Below are 17,323 nucleotides of genomic sequence, written 5' to 3' on the forward strand. Positions count from 1 at the left end.
CCTTGGTAACAAAAACAAATACTAACGTTAATAGTTAATGGAATAGTTTAATATTTTGGCAAATTGGCCCATTGCCATAATCCCTATAGCCATAGCAGTAGGTTCGTTACCTAGCCGCGAGCTGCTCAGAGCTACGCTACAGAGGCTAATGGGATTTCTTGGTTTCCCTCATCAAACTCATCAAATACACAATCCAACAACTCCAAAGCGCTCTCGTTGACAAGTTGTGACCTGCACATTCACCACGCTATGAGATAATAACGGAGACAGAGTTGCTTTCGAGGTTTGGAGTTGTTGGATTGTGTATTTGATGAGTTTGATGAGGGGAACCAAGAAATCCCATGAGCCTCCGTAGCGTAGCTCTGAGCAGCTCGTGGCTCTGCTTCGCTGTTCTAGAAATAGCTTGCACCGACAATTAAAGGTAACGAACCTACTGCTAAAACTATAGGGATTATGCCAATGGGCCAATTTGCCAAAATGTTGAACTATCCCTTTAAACAGTCAACATGCCAAAGTGTTTTTTTTTTTGTGTGTGTGTGTGTGTGCAATACATGTACCGTACTTAAACCTTCAGTGTTTAGCTTTTGTCTGAGATGAATTACACAAACAGCATTCCCCCAACAATAACAAGCTGCAACAGTGTGAGACTTGTTTATCCTCACTGTAGACTGTAATCCTTTTCTCAAATGCCTCTTATGTTTTTCCACTGTTACTCCACTAGTAAGTGGCACAGAGAGGTTTAATCAGCAACACTTGATCATTTATATGGATATGAAGTCCGACGTTCCAGCTTTAAGTTTCCCATTGCTAAGTTCTTGTTTCAAAAGGTTTTTCTCAGGCTATGTGTTCTTATGTTCTGAGCCGTGGTTCAGCATGTCGAACACTGTCTTTACTTGCTGCTGTGTGTGATAGGTCAGTCTGTGCTTTGTGAACTACATGCTGCTACGTAGAGTGTGTTTCCTGTGCTGGATTTAAATTACATTGGAGTCATTTTATGTTTACTTACCTCACTATGAGAAACAAAAGTTTACGATACAAGAGTGAAACCAACATTAGGACAGATGAAAATGTATTTGACTTGTGTATGTAAATGGAAAAGCCTGCATTGTTAACTGTCAGCTCTTTTGGTGTTTAGCAGCTTTTATATGTTCCTTTACCAGACAGTGTTTTGTGTTTGGTTTTTTTTGCTGGCTACATTATTTCCAATACACACAATATTTTTTACCTGACGACGACAGATCTGCCTCTCAGTCTTTCACACCCACCAGACTTCCCACAATGTTTGGAAAAAGGTCCACACAGGTCCACTATTTGACCTTTTGACCTGTACGTTTATAATGACTCTTTTGTATATTAGTGGTTAACTTTCTATTTCAGAAACCATTTTTCATACCCAGGTCGGTTTCTGGGTGTTTTATATTGTTGTCATCATAGAAAGACGTCTGGAGGAGAGACATCTGTTGGAAACAAAGATAATGTGCCTATTTTGTATCTGCTTCTGTTTGTGAGCTGAGCCACCATTTCCGGTCCTAGTTTATAATGAGTGAATTTCTCTCATGTATTTTTATTTATTTTTTTACTTTTCCAACATTGTTTTAACGGTCTGGTTCTGGACTGTGGAGTTTGGAGGTCGTTGCTCTGTGTTTCACTCAAGGTCTGGTTTAGACGAAGCAGTAAAAAGCAGGCTTGTACAGGAGCTGGGCAAGATGGCTGTCAAATATTATATATTATATAACATCGTATGTAAAGAAATTTGATCATTACAAACTGAAATTCGTTAGACCTGGCGGCATTAATACACTAGTACAACAGATCTAAACTACAGCTGTCACACACTACACTATAAAGAGATACATGATTCCTCTCACAATGTTTTTAGAAAGTCTGAAACATGATCAACATTGATGCTTATGCCAAAGAGTGTTGCAACTCTACCAGACTGATGACTAGACCTCTATTTCCATTAAACATAATTTAATTCTGACAGTTTATTGTTAATCCAGACCCTGAGGGAAAAGAATGAAACTAATGTGGCGTTTAGTTTCAGTCCTATTACACGGCTCTCTGAGAGCACGAGAAGTGATATCATCTCATCTCTATCATCTGGGCGGTTGGACCATATTGCACATCAGCTGCTACAGCTCTCAATCACATTTGGCATTAACGTCATTATTTTACAGATGCTTTTATCTGTAATGAGTTTAGCACGAGGAGCATCGCTTTAATTAATACCAGTTGAGTTTGCATCGCTGTTACTACTACATTATCTTATCAGTGTTACAGATTGTTGGAGGTGCAGAGGGTTGCAGAGAATTTGAAAGCTGCATGTCACAGTCAACATTATGCAAAGGCACGATGACTGCATTTTATTAGGCTGCTTTCTTTCTGTGAAAGTATAAGAATAATGATGATTTATATATATTACAATAGACAAAATATAAGAATTACAGTAAAAAAAATCAAAAAACAGATGTGATTTGGGACAATGTTTAATGTTTTCTGACATAACCCTGCTGAGTCCCTGATTGTGACTGTGATTCCTAACCTTTATCATATCAGTGGCAGTTGTGCTCAGTGACTTACCTGCTTGCTAATGTTAAAACTAAAGAGCCAAGAAATGTTTTGCAATTAAAAAAAAAAGCATTCAACTATTTAATTTTGTAGCATTGTGAGTTAAGGTTAAGTTTATTTAAAGTGCATTATCACACAAGAGTGCCTCAATATATAAAGTGAGCAACGTGGCTGTGTAAAGGTCTAATAATAATGATAAAAATAAAAATATACAATAATAATGATGTTTTGATTAATTACAAGAAATGCTTTAGATGGGAACTGATTGAGGCTGAGAGCTTTTACATAAATAAGAAGAAATAATTGTAATGGACCCAGCTTTGTGCACTGAGGCGTTGTGTTGGAACAAGAATGAGCTTTTCCCAGAATTGGGAGTGCACTAATATGTTAATACGATGTTATTGCTGCGGTGGCGAAGCATGAAATGCAGCCTGCAGCCTAATAACATAAGAGTGGGACAGTTTTCTGGAAGTTATTAACAGAGTGAATGATGTTGTTGCTGACGTTACCAGTTAAATGCAGTGTTATACTTGACATTCATTTTAAGCTTCATTTGCAAAGAGGTTTCAAAGGAAGCTTTTATCTGATGACAGCTCTGTGGTTATGTAAAACTCAATATGTCTGATATTTTCCTCATATTTAAAACAACTTCATGACACTGGAATATTTTGTCAGAATCACAATAAATTATGTTTCTTCACCACATTTTTGTACAATCTGAACCCGTCCTGAATATCAGTTGCTGTAGCTGCTTTCCCATACTTAGTGTGTCCGTCGGCCCGTGTGAAATTGTGCATTCATTGATCACTGAACTTTTGGAATCATGAAAGATGTAAAACTGTCAAATAAAATCATTGAAAAATGAATCAAATGGAATAATTCATTCGTTGTGATCATTTTATTTTAAAAAGTTTCATCTTCCCTTTGAAAACTTCAAACATCTCTTCAGTACTAAAGCTTGTTGAGCATCATGTTCTCTACGAGTCAAAGATAAAGACACAGTTCATCAGTAACTTTGGCAAAAAAAAACAAAAAAAAAAACACATACACACCAGCAAACAGGCAGAGAGCTCTGTACAAAACTACAACAAAACACACCACTGTTTATAAAAAGACAACTCCTGATGGTCACATTCGATTCCTATCAATGCATAATAACTCTAGAAAACAGCAATACCTCCTATCATGAATAACAGTGAATAAAACAGAAATACAGGCTGGAGTGTTTTTTTTTTCAGTCCTGCAGGTTACGACTTGTGCGCACATGGACAGGAGTGTAAAATATAGAGCAGCAGCTGCAGGGATGAGCCAGATTTCAGCTACCCACCGAACAATTTCAGAGGTTTTGACTCATAATCTGGAGCAGTGATGTCCTGAGGTCACACAGGAAGAGGCACTAATAGTTTTCGCTCTATGTTTTTCCTTTTTTTTTATTTAAGCTTTACAAATGAGTCCTCTGTTCATTCGTGTCAAGACAAGAGGAAGTATTGAGTGTTGTTGTGAAACACTGCTTTGTTTTTCATGCACAAGCTCAGATTCACCCATTGAGAACTGTGTCTGAGTCATTGCACTCGCCAGATGTTGTCTGGCAAATCTAGTGAAAGAAGTGCAGTCGATGTTGTACAGTCACAGAGGACTTGCTATTGATTTTTGATATGCTGTTGTGTAGATATAATGTGTGTTTTTTTTCAGCCAGACCTTCAGAGAACCGGGAAAAAAAAGAAAATTACAGCACTGGGAAAAAACAACTTGTACATTAAAAGGCTGACAGAGAGAATCCTTAACATACAGTATTATTCAGTGTTTTGTTGTTTTCTTATGCTAATCTGCACTGTGTGCTACTTGTTGAACTGAACACTGACATTTATAGAAACTGTATTTTTAAGGGGGGAAAAAAACTACAGAAAAAGGCAAAAATCATGGCAAAGTATCTGTGCAGAACTTGTATGCGACATCACGGCAGCACGTTAAAGGAGACCTACTACACTCGTCTCCAGCTCTATAATTTTATTCTGGGACTTCACTTTTGCAGCTTTGTATGATTCAGCTATTCAACCTACTTATTTCTGATTAACCCAACGTTCAGAGGGTGTGGATGTACGAGTAACACACTGTAATTGATCTGGAAACTTCTCAAATCCATCTGCACACGTTTGACAGCACAGCAACAAAGATTACAGCAGGACGTCTCTGTTAAGGAAATATTACACCTATTATCTGCTTAGTCACAATCAGTATACTGTATTTTTCCTATGCTCATATTGATATCTGTACATGTGACTTATGTGGTGAACGTCTTTTGTCAGGAAATACAACAGCTAATGTTGCTTAATGTTATTCTGTGGTTGCCAAAACGACTTTACAGTAAACATGCAGCGTTGGTTATTTGTCGGCTGGAGCGCATGAAATGACAGAAAATGAAGGAAAAGTGTAGTAGGTCCCCTTTAAGTTTAGACAGAGACAGAGACGAGAAAGTCTGGATTACACGTCCTGGACATTCATAGCGTCCTGTGGCCAAGCGTACGTGTCCAGGGTGAAGGAATCGTAATCGGGACTGTAGACGTGGGACAGCACGAACGCCTCCTTGTCTTTAGGCTCCGGGTACAATGAAGCGATGTTGTGTCTATATGCATAGTTGACAACCTGGTAGAGAGAGAGAGAGAAGTGGTGAAGAATACTGAACCTGTTGGATGGGTGTTAATAAAAGTCAGGGGCTCCTCCTTCAAGAAAAACAAGTGCTAGTTGATATTATGGTAATTTACAGTCTTTGTCTTTAAGAGCAGATTTTTATATTACTGTGCCACAATATGCCTTCATTATAGTTTATATGTGTCTTTTTTTTTACCAATAAACCATTGGGTGTGCAGATGAGGATAAACTCTCTGGACGTGTGTCCACAAAACCAATGTCCATTCCTCAGAATTTTCTTTTTCATTTAATATTAATTTCTTAACACAAACAGCTCATTTAGCACAGGTAAATCACGATATCACTGTTCTTCTCAGGTAAGTGGAATAACTACATCACCATTATGTTCCTTCACGGGCAAAACACTTTCAATCATGCTAAAACACGATGAGTCATGGTCAGAAAACCACCTGAGGCTCATTATGCTCTTACCTACAGTATATGCCCTTTTTCCCAACATAATACCCCACCTAGTGGTCAAATCCAAAACTGGCAAAATGACTCCAACAACATGTATCGATGTAAATGTTAAGAAGTGCATAGAGAACACCCACCTTCACTGCAATCTTGAAGGACACCTCTCTAATGCTGTTCAGAGGAGGATAAAGTCTTCCCTCAGCCAGGTTCTCCTCTGTCACCATGTCAGCTATGGCCTGAGACAGACAGAATAAATAAAGTGAATTTGAAGTAGAGGGAGAGAGCAGTATGAACAGAAAACACAGCACTGAGATGAAGATAATGGTAAAAGTGGTGTGAAATGATTATTATATTTATTATTATTTATTATGGAATCAACCGGTGTCACTTTTTCTTTACCATTGGACATGACATCTTCATGAACTACAACCTACGGTAACACTAACGTACCTCTGCTGTAGTGAGGAAGACGTCATCAGATATGTGGCGCACTCCACAGGCGATAACGCCCAAAGCCACTCCAGGGAAGACGTAGGCGTTGTTTCCCTGCCCGGGGTAGAAGGTGCGTCCATCGGCCAGCGTCACCTTGTCAAATGGGCTTCCACTCGCAAAAATACCCCGACCCTGAGACAAAGAGGAAGAGAGAGGGTGGAGTTTTATTTGCTAAAAAGGCAAGTTCCCTTATCACATTTTTCCACATTCAGCCTAATTTAAGCCTGGTCATATCTGCCAAGTAAAAGGGACCAAATAAAACATCTATATGTGTTGGATTAAAACAAATTACAGATCTTCCATCCTCCAACCAATGGATGCTACCAGCCCTAGGCAAGACTGTTAGATTTAGTTAGACAAGACTACACTAAACTTGGTTGGATTAGGTCGGGTTAAGTTAAACTAAACTAGGTTAGGCTAGGCTATCAAAATAAGTCAACTGAACTGAACACCTAAATTTAAACCTGATTTTATTCAATAACAAATGTTGCTGTCTCTGCAGGTAGGCCTATCACTCTTAAAGTAGGCTGTGTGTGCATTACCTCTGTGAGCTTGTAGCATTGCTCTGCTGTGCACTCAGCCTTGCTGGTTGGATTACTCAAGGCGAAGATGATCGGCCTCTCATTGAAGGAAGCCATGTCTTTGATAATTTTCTCAGTAAACGCTCCTCCAATCGCAGCCACGCCTTCATGAGATGGGACAGAGTGAGACAGAAATGATTTCACTTCAACATGACAGTGTCATTTGTAGGTTTTAGATCAGTCAGTTACCATCAAGTAAAAACTGAAATTACAACCTCTACATTGCAGTTTTAAACCTGAATCCATTTCTAATTTGAATTATTTTTAATGATTTCTTCTTCAATCTTCACAGAGGATGTGGACTTCAAACAGGCTTGATTCTGAAGCTGTTAATATCCTCCAGGTCCTCGTACATGCATCGGCTGAGTTTTAAACCCATGTATATAACACAAACCAATGGTGAAACTTTGAGGCATTTAATTAAACAGACAGTGTGAATTAGTTGATTTGTGGCAAATTACCAAGTTGTTACTGTGGCGAGCGTAAAAAAAATTCACCTCAAATAGTTTTCTCTGTTTTTCCCAGGCCTGCTCAGGTATTACCGTGAATGGATGAGAGACACAGTTTGGGTTATGAAGCGGTTTTATATATGACATTGGGGAAAAAAAACAATCTTCTTTGAGAGTTATTTAAAGATGTTTAGTGCTGCAGTGTCTTGAGGGAACCACACAGTTGCTTCACATCGAGGTAAACTCACCTATGATCGCAGTGGGTTTGATGGTGTGCACGACCTCCTCCAGGGTCTTCACGTGTGGGTGATCGTGAGCAAACTCCTCCTTCTCGTGGTTCAAGTGGCCCCTTCCCTAAAAAAATAAAAAAGTGAAGCATATCTTTTGGTCAAAGCTCCACAATGTGCAGTTTTAGTGATTCGCAAGCAGGCGATGATGATGTGAGTGGACCAGACAAGTGAGAGACACACGTCACCTTCACAATGAGACCTTTGGAGTCCACCATCCAGATCCTCTTGGCAGCTTCTTCTCTACTGACTCCCTCCTTGGCCATGGCCATGATCAGAAGGTGAGCGATACCCAGAGCAGCCTGGGAGGAAACAAAGAAAACATTTGATATATACACGTACAGTATATATTTTATATTTTATATCTCCTGGGGATTAAGGGCAGTTATTTATACTTTGAAACATAATCAAATGGTGATTACATCTCCTCACCTCGCCTGCCCCCTGGAAAACAAAAGTGTGATCTAACAGTTTGTTCTTAGTGATCTTCAGAGCAGCCAACACCCCAGCAACAGCTACGGAGGCAGTGCCTTAAACATAAAAAAAACACTTGTGAGAAATAGTAGCCTACATTGTGATTTTACACATTTCTTGTATGTGACCTCCAAGTGTGTTATGAGGAAGCAGAAACACATTCTATGTTTCCACTTTCCTACACGGTTCAACATCTTTTGACATGTATCTAGCGACCTCTGGTGGAGACCCTGACCCCTACACAGGGAACCACTGTGTGCATGGTTGCAGGAGTAAATAAGTCTCAGACTGATTGATCAGTGCACAATCAGTGGATATTTGTATAAATAATTTAAAATAGTAAAATGGATCTTTTAAAAATTTAAAGCAGAAGTAAGCGATATTTTTGTGTTAATATAAGTCTTAAATAGTTATATCTTCCGACGGCAATCACTTACATAGAGTGTTTGGACCGAAACACGGATCTCTCAGTCCCTCTGCTCTGCTCTGAGCCGAGGAGAAAACTTTTCTCGTATCCTACAATTTTTATCCAATGAGGAGAGAGAACGGCATGAAGGGCTGTGTGTGCAGCCAAGGGATGCGCGTGAATGTGGTGACGTAGGGACGAGGACCAATAGATCCATGACGAGAGCGGGGGCTGCTAACTCCGTCGGCTGACAAGAAGTTATGGTGCGTTCAGGGCAGCCTGTAACTCGTGTTTTTCCGACCGTGAAGTCGTACCAGTTTGATCTGGTACGAGTTCACCGGTCGGAAGTTACGAGTGGCCGTTATAGTGACTTTCACAGGTAAAACAGGTCGGAAAAACACGAGTGGGTTGCCTGGAACGCTACAAAGTCGTAAGTCGTGACTTGAAGCTGTAATTTACGGTTTCAAAAGCCTGCCTGGAACGCAGCATTAGCCAAAACGACCGGATCGCTTACTTCTGCTTTAAGGAAGTCAATTCTGAAGTCTCTTGTATTTGAAAGGTTCCTCCAGTTGAAAGCATACTGTACATTTCTGCAGGAAATTTATCCGAAAAAAAGGAGAAGAAACATGTGTGTGCTCATGTATGAACGGACACAGGTTGATGCCATTCGTGGTGAATATTCAACATTTGAGCTCATGAGCTTGTGGTTACGACTTGGGTGTCATGTACACAGAGTGTGCATTTATTAATTCGTCAGTTCGTGAAAAGATCCTGGCAATGGCAACGTGCACGTAAAAAGACTCACAGAGACAAACAATAACGCAAGTAGCAGGCAGCTGACAAAGCATTCTTCAAGAACTCTGCATGAATATTGTTTTAACATCCAACGAAAAATCAAACTGTCTGAAAACATCAGGGAACACATCACAGCTTGTGAAATTCGAATGTCCAGCGTTGTGATACTACAAAAGGGAGGTCGACCCCATTTAGAGGTAGCAACAGCATTTCACGACTTAATCCTGAGAGCGATTACGCACATATGCATTGAGAAACTTTCTTTTTTAATTACTTGCTTTTATACAGTCTTCATTCTGTTGTTATGTTATAAAATTCCTCCCGTGAATGTTGGAAATACAGTAAAATGAGGGAGGTCATGTGGATGTTTGAATGTCAAAAGTGTCTGAACAATTAAAAAAAAAATATATATATATAGTATATACAGAATATTGGCTGGTTATGTAAACAGGCTGCCTGATGAGGGCTGGGTTGTAGGATTAGTGCAGGGTCCTATGAGTGCTACATTACCTTGGATGTCATCATTGAAGGTGCAGTATCTATTCCTGTATTTGTTGAGGATGCGAAACGCGTTGCTGTTGGCGAAATCCTCAAACTGAATCAGACAGTTCATCCCGTACCTGCAGGGTGACAACAACCAGTCAGAGGGGATCACCTGAGCCTCCTCTGGTCATTTTAGTTTCCACTCACTTGTCCGTCACTGCCTGCATGAACTCGTCGATCAGATCGTCGTACTCCTTCCCTCTGATCCTCTTGTGCTTCAGTCCGATGTACAGGGGGTCGTTGAGCAGCGCCTACGCCAGAAATAAAACAGTTAAAAGGATAGTTCAACATTTTGAACTATCCCATGAGCCTCCGTAGCGTAGTTCTGAGCAGTTCGCGGCTCTGCTCCGCCGTTCTAAAAATAGCTTGCACCGACAATTAAAGGTAACAAACCTACTGCTAAGACTATAGGGATTATGGCAATGGGCCAATTTGCCTAAATGTTGAACTATCCCTTTAAAATGATCAGTAACAATTGTTTGGGTTTGGAACTGATCATATCTATGGATCAGTAAACGATTACACAGTCTACATCAGTAATTCTCTTAACTTGTCAGATATGGACTCTATAACAGCTGATAAAAAGGGCAGATAAGAAGCGCTGCAACAGCTCATAAAAACCTCTTTCTAGCTTTCACTTCTCTCTCACCTGGTTGTCTGTGCCCACGTCCAGCAGCACTGGGAGACACTGCTGTGGCTTAACACCTCCGCAGGCTGTGTAGAGCGCCAGTTTCCCAACAGGTATCCCCATCCCATAGCTGCCCAGGTCGCCCAGGCCGAGGATACGCTCCCCGTCTGTCACCACGATGGCCTAGACAGACACAAACACAGTATAATGACGCATTATACGTTTCTCAGGATCGAGCAGTGGCGTATATAAGTGTGGGGAGAGGTGTGAACCTTTATGTTTTCTTCTGGCCAGGAGTTGAGCATGGTGGCGATGTGGCCTCTATCATGGATGGTGATGAAGAGTCCTCTGTCAACAAGAAGCCAAGATTAAAGGAGCATTATCGCAAATACAGCAGTAATAGCATAAAACAAGCTGAAATATGCAAAAGATAGGTCGGGGGGAGCCATAACTAAATTTACAAAAAAAATCGCCAACAGTATAGTGTCCGTGGGGCAAATGCAGCATTTGTCTTTGTTATGATCCAAGCCGGCCCGGCGCTTGCTGCGTTCGATTGCACTCGGAACTCGCAAATCCGACCTCCGAACCGGAAAAATGCAACAGTAAATTGTAATGTAGCAGTGTTAGGCTGCTTACAGTCACTGAATCGTCCCACTGCGGTCTGCACGTCACACCAACTATCATACATTTGTAGGAGGAAGTTGCAGTTGCTGTTGTTGCCGTTGTTGTGGTTGTGCGCGAATAGAGTTGCCGCTTCCACTAGCGAGTTTTCTTTTTCCTTTCCTGCGATTTCACGTTCATTCAGCCTGGTGAGGTAGGAGGAGGGGTGGGGGGGACTAAACGAGGCTGCTCTCTCTCTCTGACAGCTGCCCACTTGTTTATATCTGATATGCTCCGCCTGGCTCCATCTAGTGGCCGAATTAAGAATTTGGATTTGCGATATGGTTTGATAACAGCCTCCTGTCTGCTGCTGATTTTACTTCACTCCACAAACTCTGCAAATCAAAGTGGTATAAATCTACAAAATATTAAACCATGAAGAAGTGGTTTTTCACACATACATTTAACCAGATGTACAAAGTAGAAAATTACACTCCACTGTAAACCCTCACCGTGGTCTCCTGAAGGCCAGTCCGTACTGTTGGCACGCCAGGCCCACGGTGGGCGTGTACACGATGGGCATGTACTCCTCGATGTCAGAGGTCAACAAACGGTAGAAGAGCTTCTCGTTTCTGTCCTGTAGCGTCATCAACAGGATGTACCTGAGACAGAAACAGAGACATCACTGACACCTGACATCATGGTCTTTGTTTCACCAAACCTGTATGATCCTCTCATATTTAAAATCAACTGTAGCTACACTGTCAATATATCTGCATGAATATTGTCTATCTATCATTTGCATTAAAAAGAACACATGACCATGTCCTTTAATTGCATATTTTTTTGTATCAATTAAAAATTCTTGGTTTCTTTAAATATAAACGTAATACTCAACTCTCACTACAACCTTGCCTTTCAATAATATTTAATTAAATAAATCACTGGATATTCCATTGAATTGTTTTTAACCCTAACCTTTATATCCCTTCCATGTGTTACTGCGTTTGATGTGTCATCTTTTTTTTTTTTTTAATCTTTTAACCATTGGCTGCTGTTACTGGTTTTATTATTTCTTCATCAATGATCTCAAATTATTTTACTGCTTGCATTTGATCTTAATATCATCTTATTCAGAATTGTACTAGTAATACATACAATAAAAGTTTGATTAAGGGCATTGACCATAAAAACCACTGACTATAAAATGTGTCACCCTGTGTTGACGACGTGCATACAAATGGACTTTACAGGCCCTTATGAAGACTTTATTTTTAAGTTTGTCTTCATGGGGCAGATTAAAGTGTGAACACATACAGGGAATATGGGGAGACAAAGGGGTACAATATGCAACAAAGGTCCCCATTGGTAATTTCAACTAATAGTCCAGTGGAGGTCCCTTTAAAATCCTTCACCTCGTTTGATAGTAGATGCACCGAGGCTGACCTGCTTAAGAGGATTGAACTCAAACAATTGGGACAGTGTGGACAGAGTTGGGTCATTTTAAGATCTGAAGCCGCAGCGCGACTGTCTTAAACAGCGCTTAAGCCCGATGTCTGAGTCTGTGCTCTTACTTGTCGAGGGGATTGGTGCGCGTTTCGTAGCTCTTCATTACACGCAGGACCTGCACATCCTGGGAGAGGAAACAAGGGGGCAGCAGGCCGTGGATGCCCAGTTGTAAGCGCTCCTCCAGGGTGAATGCCATTCCCTGCACGGTGGAGGAGGAGGAGGAACAGTTATGCAACACTACGATCCCGGAAAAAGACTCTGCATTTGGGTGAAGTCCACAAACTAAATAAGAGGATCACACAACCGAGACCACAGTGACTCATGTGTTAGTCATCTATGACTCATAACCACACCCCAAGATCTGTTGAATCTGTTCTAAATTTAAATTCAAATGATTACTTGATTTTGTATGTGAACACTGGTAAAGAAAAGACAATTAATGCCACATTGTTAAGTGTTTCGAGTAGCGAACAACATGACGCCATGCTTTTCCCCTGATGAGCCGTCTCGTACCCCTCTGCTGTCTGATTATAGTCGGTGCTGGGGCTCCTGTCTCTCTGTTGGCAGGAGTGTGAGGTTTAATCTATTTATTCTGCCCAATAGTGTGGGAGCCTGAACTCACTCCCCAGTCAGCTCGACTTCTCTTCCCTCCACTCCGCTTTGTCACTCACTTCGTTTCTTTGATTCTTGCACGCCAGAGGAAACATTGACCTACATGGAAAGAATGAACTGGCTTTATATGGTCACTTTGTTTTGCTGTGGGTCCGTGTATTTTCTGCACACACCCCTATCCGGGTAAAACATTCATTTTGGCAGAGCGGAGCATGAAATGTGATACTGCATTGGATATTTAGTTTCCAATAGCAACCTCCGCTGGCAATCATTACGCCTACAGTGGCCTCCCCATTGAAGAGTTTTCTGATGATAGATGCTCAACAGCTGAACAACACGACTCGGCTTTAAGTTGCATACTTCATTATGACAGCAATTTACTGTAGCTACACTACACAACACAAGGTCGACCTGCCAGAGGTCGTGAAAAGGAGATACTCTGATACACTGGTGCCTAAAATACCTAACACAAGACAGAGAGAAAGTCAAATGGAGGGCAATTAAAAAAAGAAAAACTACAACCATGTAGAAAGAGATGGAAAACTTTTCACACGCATCATGGAAGGATTGTACAGCAATGAACTACTGGAAACAGACAAGTAAAAGCCTTCCAAGTTACTTTACAGTTATTTGTAGTCACTTTGTGACTTTCTCTGGATGAGTTTTGTGTTTCCTTCAGCTCACTTTGTTTGTGTTTGTAGTTATTTGTCTTTGTTTTTGGCTGATTGACTTGCCAACAAGATATAAGAGCCACTTCATACAGAGGCTCTGGTGCAGAGCTCACATGACCTCAACGGCCCCGGGGCCTGTTTCTCAGTAATCCAGCCATGATCTACATTACTAACACTAACATTACTAAGTTGACAGGGTTAAGTTAAACCCATTTGGATGAGCAGGTTAAGAAGCACTTAAGTAACCCCATGAAAGTGACACTAACCAGCAGCTGTGGCCTACACACAAAGAGAGGGAAGGAAACAGCATGTGGACTATGATATTAACCTTTGTAATGACTCCAAATAAAATCTTATCATGGATTACTGTGATGTTACAATATAACAGGTTTGACTTTTATTGATTGATTCTTTTAATGACCACACAGCCAGGCTGGTGGAATTTGCTTCCAGTACAGCTTATTGGTACAGGTGAGGTGACTATCACTTTATACTCTAGATATATTAGCGAAGTTACTGGAATCAATTTTACTGAGGTGCCCTAGTGTAAGAATGCATTAGTACACAAACCTAAATATGTACATGTTAAAGTGAATGTGTACTATATTGTGAATGGGAAACTTGTGTAAATATGCAACTACAGGTTATTTAAAGATGATTTTGACAGGCTATCAAAGCATACTCCCAATGTGCAAAAACTAAATGTCAGTAGTTTTACTTTTTTACTGAAGTGAGGCTCCACTTCCTGACTGCTTGCGCTGACCTGACACCGTGAGTTCACTCGTAGCTGCTGACTGGGCATCAGCAGGGGAAGGAACAGTGACCGACCTCCTATCAGCCTAAATCACAGCAATAAACTCAGCTGCAGCTTCACTATCTGCCTCGCTGTTCTCGCAGAATAGGCAGGGAAAAAAACACTTCATTTTTTTACGCTGAATCACTTGGAGGATGTTTTTTTTAGATCAGTTTCGACAGTTTCACTGCAACTGCATTACTGGTCATGTAGAAATAATTGTCATTCTCTGACCAGAGTCTGGTTTGAAGAATATATATTATTAAATAGGTTATTACTGTTTTGAAAGAGAAGTCTGTTGTCCAATCACCATTTGTCTATATCATGGTATTTCTTACACTTCACTGAGACTGAGAGAGAGGAAGAGAAGACAGAGACACCTTAGAGGAATCTACAGCGAACCCATTCATAGCTCTGGCCACTTGGCTATCTCACTTCAGATAGGAGCAATGACATTCACGTCGGACTCCTGTGCTGTGTAAATGTAGCACATATATGGTATTCTCTGTTTATATATGTTCCACCACCATAGCACGTGACGCGAGGGGCGTTGTGTTGTGTGTAGACACAGACATGTGAGTGCAAGGCAGGTTTAGGTGAGAAAGCTGAGTGTTGCATTTGTTTAAAAACTTGTTTATATAAAACATAAGTATTACTACATTATTATGTGTACTTTCATGTGATTTACTACAACGTACGTTCAATTACTTTTACTGTCTTAATCACTGTAAATGTAGTGTATGTTGAAACTACACTCATGCAACACTCCTTACATTATCCACACAACCCACCACCAGCTACATGACATTGAAAATGTTAGAAAAGTCTGGAGTGATGTCAACTGACACTGTACTGCTGAAATGTATATACCAATATAAAGCTGAGGGTGTGAGCGCACATGTATAGCCAGGTTGTAATTATATGTTGTGTGTCATCTATAATTTGCCAACTGATAGTGTGCTTAAATAGGCTACTATGTGAATGTCACAATGGCATAACAACTTACACTGGAAAGTTACTGTTTATGTCTGAAATATGTGAATGTTGTTCAATATTGGTAGCTAGCCTACATTAAAGCAGAAGTAAGCGATCCGGTCGTTTTGGCTAATGCTGCGTTCCAGGCAGGCTTTTGAAACCGTAAATTACAGCTTCAAGTCACAACTTACGACTTTGTAGCGTTCCAGGCAACCCACTCGTGTTTTTCCGACCTGTTTTACCTGTGAAAGTCACTATAACGGCCACTCGTAACTTCCGACCCGTGAACTCGTACCAGATTTAACTGGTATGACTTCATAGGTCGGAAAAACACGAGTTACGAGTTTCCTTGAACGCACCATAACAGTCCTCGTCCCTACGTCACCACATTCAGGTGCATCCCTTGGCTGCACACACAGCCCTGCATGCCGTTCTCTCTCCTCATTGGATAAAAACTGTAGGATACGAGAAATGTTTTCTCCTCGGCTCAGAGCAGAGCAGAGTGACTGAGAGACCCGTGTTTCGGTCCAAACACTCTATGTACGTGATTGCTGTCGGAAGATATAACTATTTAAGACTTATATTAACACAAATATATCACTTACTTCTGCTTTAACACAGATATAACAACTATAAAAAAGATTAAAGGTTATTGATTTTAACATAAGGACTTGAACTTAAGCTATAAATGTGAATCTATTGCACATCCTGGTCAGAGCTTGCCTTGTTGAGGTGTGGGTTTCTGGTGATGTCATAGCCCCGCTTCTTGGTGTTGACGCTCCTGCGGTTCGCCCCGGAGTGGCAGACCCGCGCCGCCTGGAAAGAGGCCCTGTCTGCCGGCTGCGCCCCCGCGGTTTGCCCCGGGAAACCTGCGAACACCCTGGGTCCTCCGGCCGCCGCCGAGCGCCTGCACAGAGACAGCGCGGCTCTTCCTGGGAGGGAGTTCATGCTGCTTGCTGCCTGCAGAACAACACAACACAACAACATCACCGTGTTTAGGTCACACAGCCACACATGACCTAGAGACGTCAGACACATACCAGACATAATATAGAGTCAGCAAGTCTGGCTGTAAACAACCTGCTTCAAGTTTTAACAAGCGTGGACCGTTAGTTTGTTACGCTGCGTTGCGTCACCTGGGCACAGACAGACAACAGGTGCCCCCCCCCCGGCCACAGCAGCCGTTCATTACACTGCACATAAATAGTCCTAAATAAAGTGCAAATGATTGAGCTGTGGAGCTTGAACCTCCAGCCGATGTGTACCGTGTTTTCATGTAGAAACCCCCCGCTTTGTGAGGCTGCATCAGAGCAGCTAGCTCCTGTTAGCAACCGGCAGCTTTTAGTGATAATTCATTGTTTTCCTCATAGAACGTTCGGCCTTAGCAACGCGGTCGGTTACCTGGAAACGACGTGAAGCTGCGTTGCACCTGACTTCAATCTGCTGCAGAGGAGGCTGCTCCTCTTCTTAGCTCCTGCTGCTGGTAGCCCGTTGGTGGTGGATGGATGTTGTGGCGGATCGACGGCAAACAGCTGATCCAGGATCCTTTGACATTGACACCGTTTCACTTCCTCCAGTCAGCCCGCCTCTCGGAGCGCCGCGCCCACCAATCACACGGCGGCGAGGCGGGCGAGTTCAGAGTTTCTCCCCACCCACAGCCTCAACATCACCACCCCCACAACCACCTTGTCTGCCCTCACATATAGTAAACAAAGGCTCCATCTTCAGCCGAATGGATGCACTAACACTCAACACTATGTTTAAACTTGGGATGTTCTTTTATGATCCAAACTGTTTTGATTTGACATTTGGTAACTTAAATAATAACCTAC

At 41.5% G+C, this 17,323-nt stretch overlaps 1 protein-coding gene across 4 annotated transcripts in view; it reads right to left on the reverse strand.

The window, feature by feature from the left end:
• Window positions 1-3,454: 3,454 nt before the first annotated feature.
• The window catches only part of me3 (malic enzyme 3, NADP(+)-dependent, mitochondrial), a 132,467-nt gene continuing 118,598 nt past the window's right edge, over window positions 3,455-17,323 (reverse strand). Inside the window, exons 2-16 of one of the 4 annotated variants that reach the window (XM_085765487.1) lie at window positions 16,893-16,931; window positions 16,215-16,447; window positions 12,506-12,639; window positions 11,444-11,593; window positions 10,604-10,679; window positions 10,353-10,514; window positions 9,851-9,954; window positions 9,671-9,780; window positions 7,918-8,015; window positions 7,674-7,787; window positions 7,447-7,552; window positions 6,711-6,853; window positions 6,127-6,300; window positions 5,814-5,912; window positions 3,455-5,214 (exon numbers count right to left, since the gene is read on the reverse strand). In XM_085765487.1, coding sequence (XP_085621613.1) covers window positions 5,053-5,214; window positions 5,814-5,912; window positions 6,127-6,300; window positions 6,711-6,853; window positions 7,447-7,552; window positions 7,674-7,787; window positions 7,918-8,015; window positions 9,671-9,780; window positions 9,851-9,954; window positions 10,353-10,514; window positions 10,604-10,679; window positions 11,444-11,593; window positions 12,506-12,639; window positions 16,215-16,439 — 1,857 coding nt within the window. In that variant the 5' untranslated portion in view covers window positions 16,440-16,447; window positions 16,893-16,931 and the 3' untranslated portion in view covers window positions 3,455-5,052. Of the gene's footprint in view, window positions 5,215-5,813; window positions 5,913-6,126; window positions 6,301-6,710; window positions 6,854-7,446; window positions 7,553-7,673; window positions 7,788-7,917; window positions 8,016-9,670; window positions 9,781-9,850; window positions 9,955-10,352; window positions 10,515-10,603; window positions 10,680-11,443; window positions 11,594-12,505; window positions 12,640-16,214; window positions 16,452-16,892; window positions 17,015-17,323 lie in introns of those variants that run through there. The other 3 variants (XM_085765488.1, XM_085765486.1, XM_085765489.1) reach the window with 3 other exon arrangements.

This window comes from Trachurus japonicus, chromosome 21 (genome assembly GCF_045865225.1).
Source record: "Trachurus japonicus isolate A0001 chromosome 21, Traja_1.0".
NCBI classification, from domain to species: domain Eukaryota; kingdom Metazoa; phylum Chordata; class Actinopteri; order Carangiformes; family Carangidae; genus Trachurus; species Trachurus japonicus.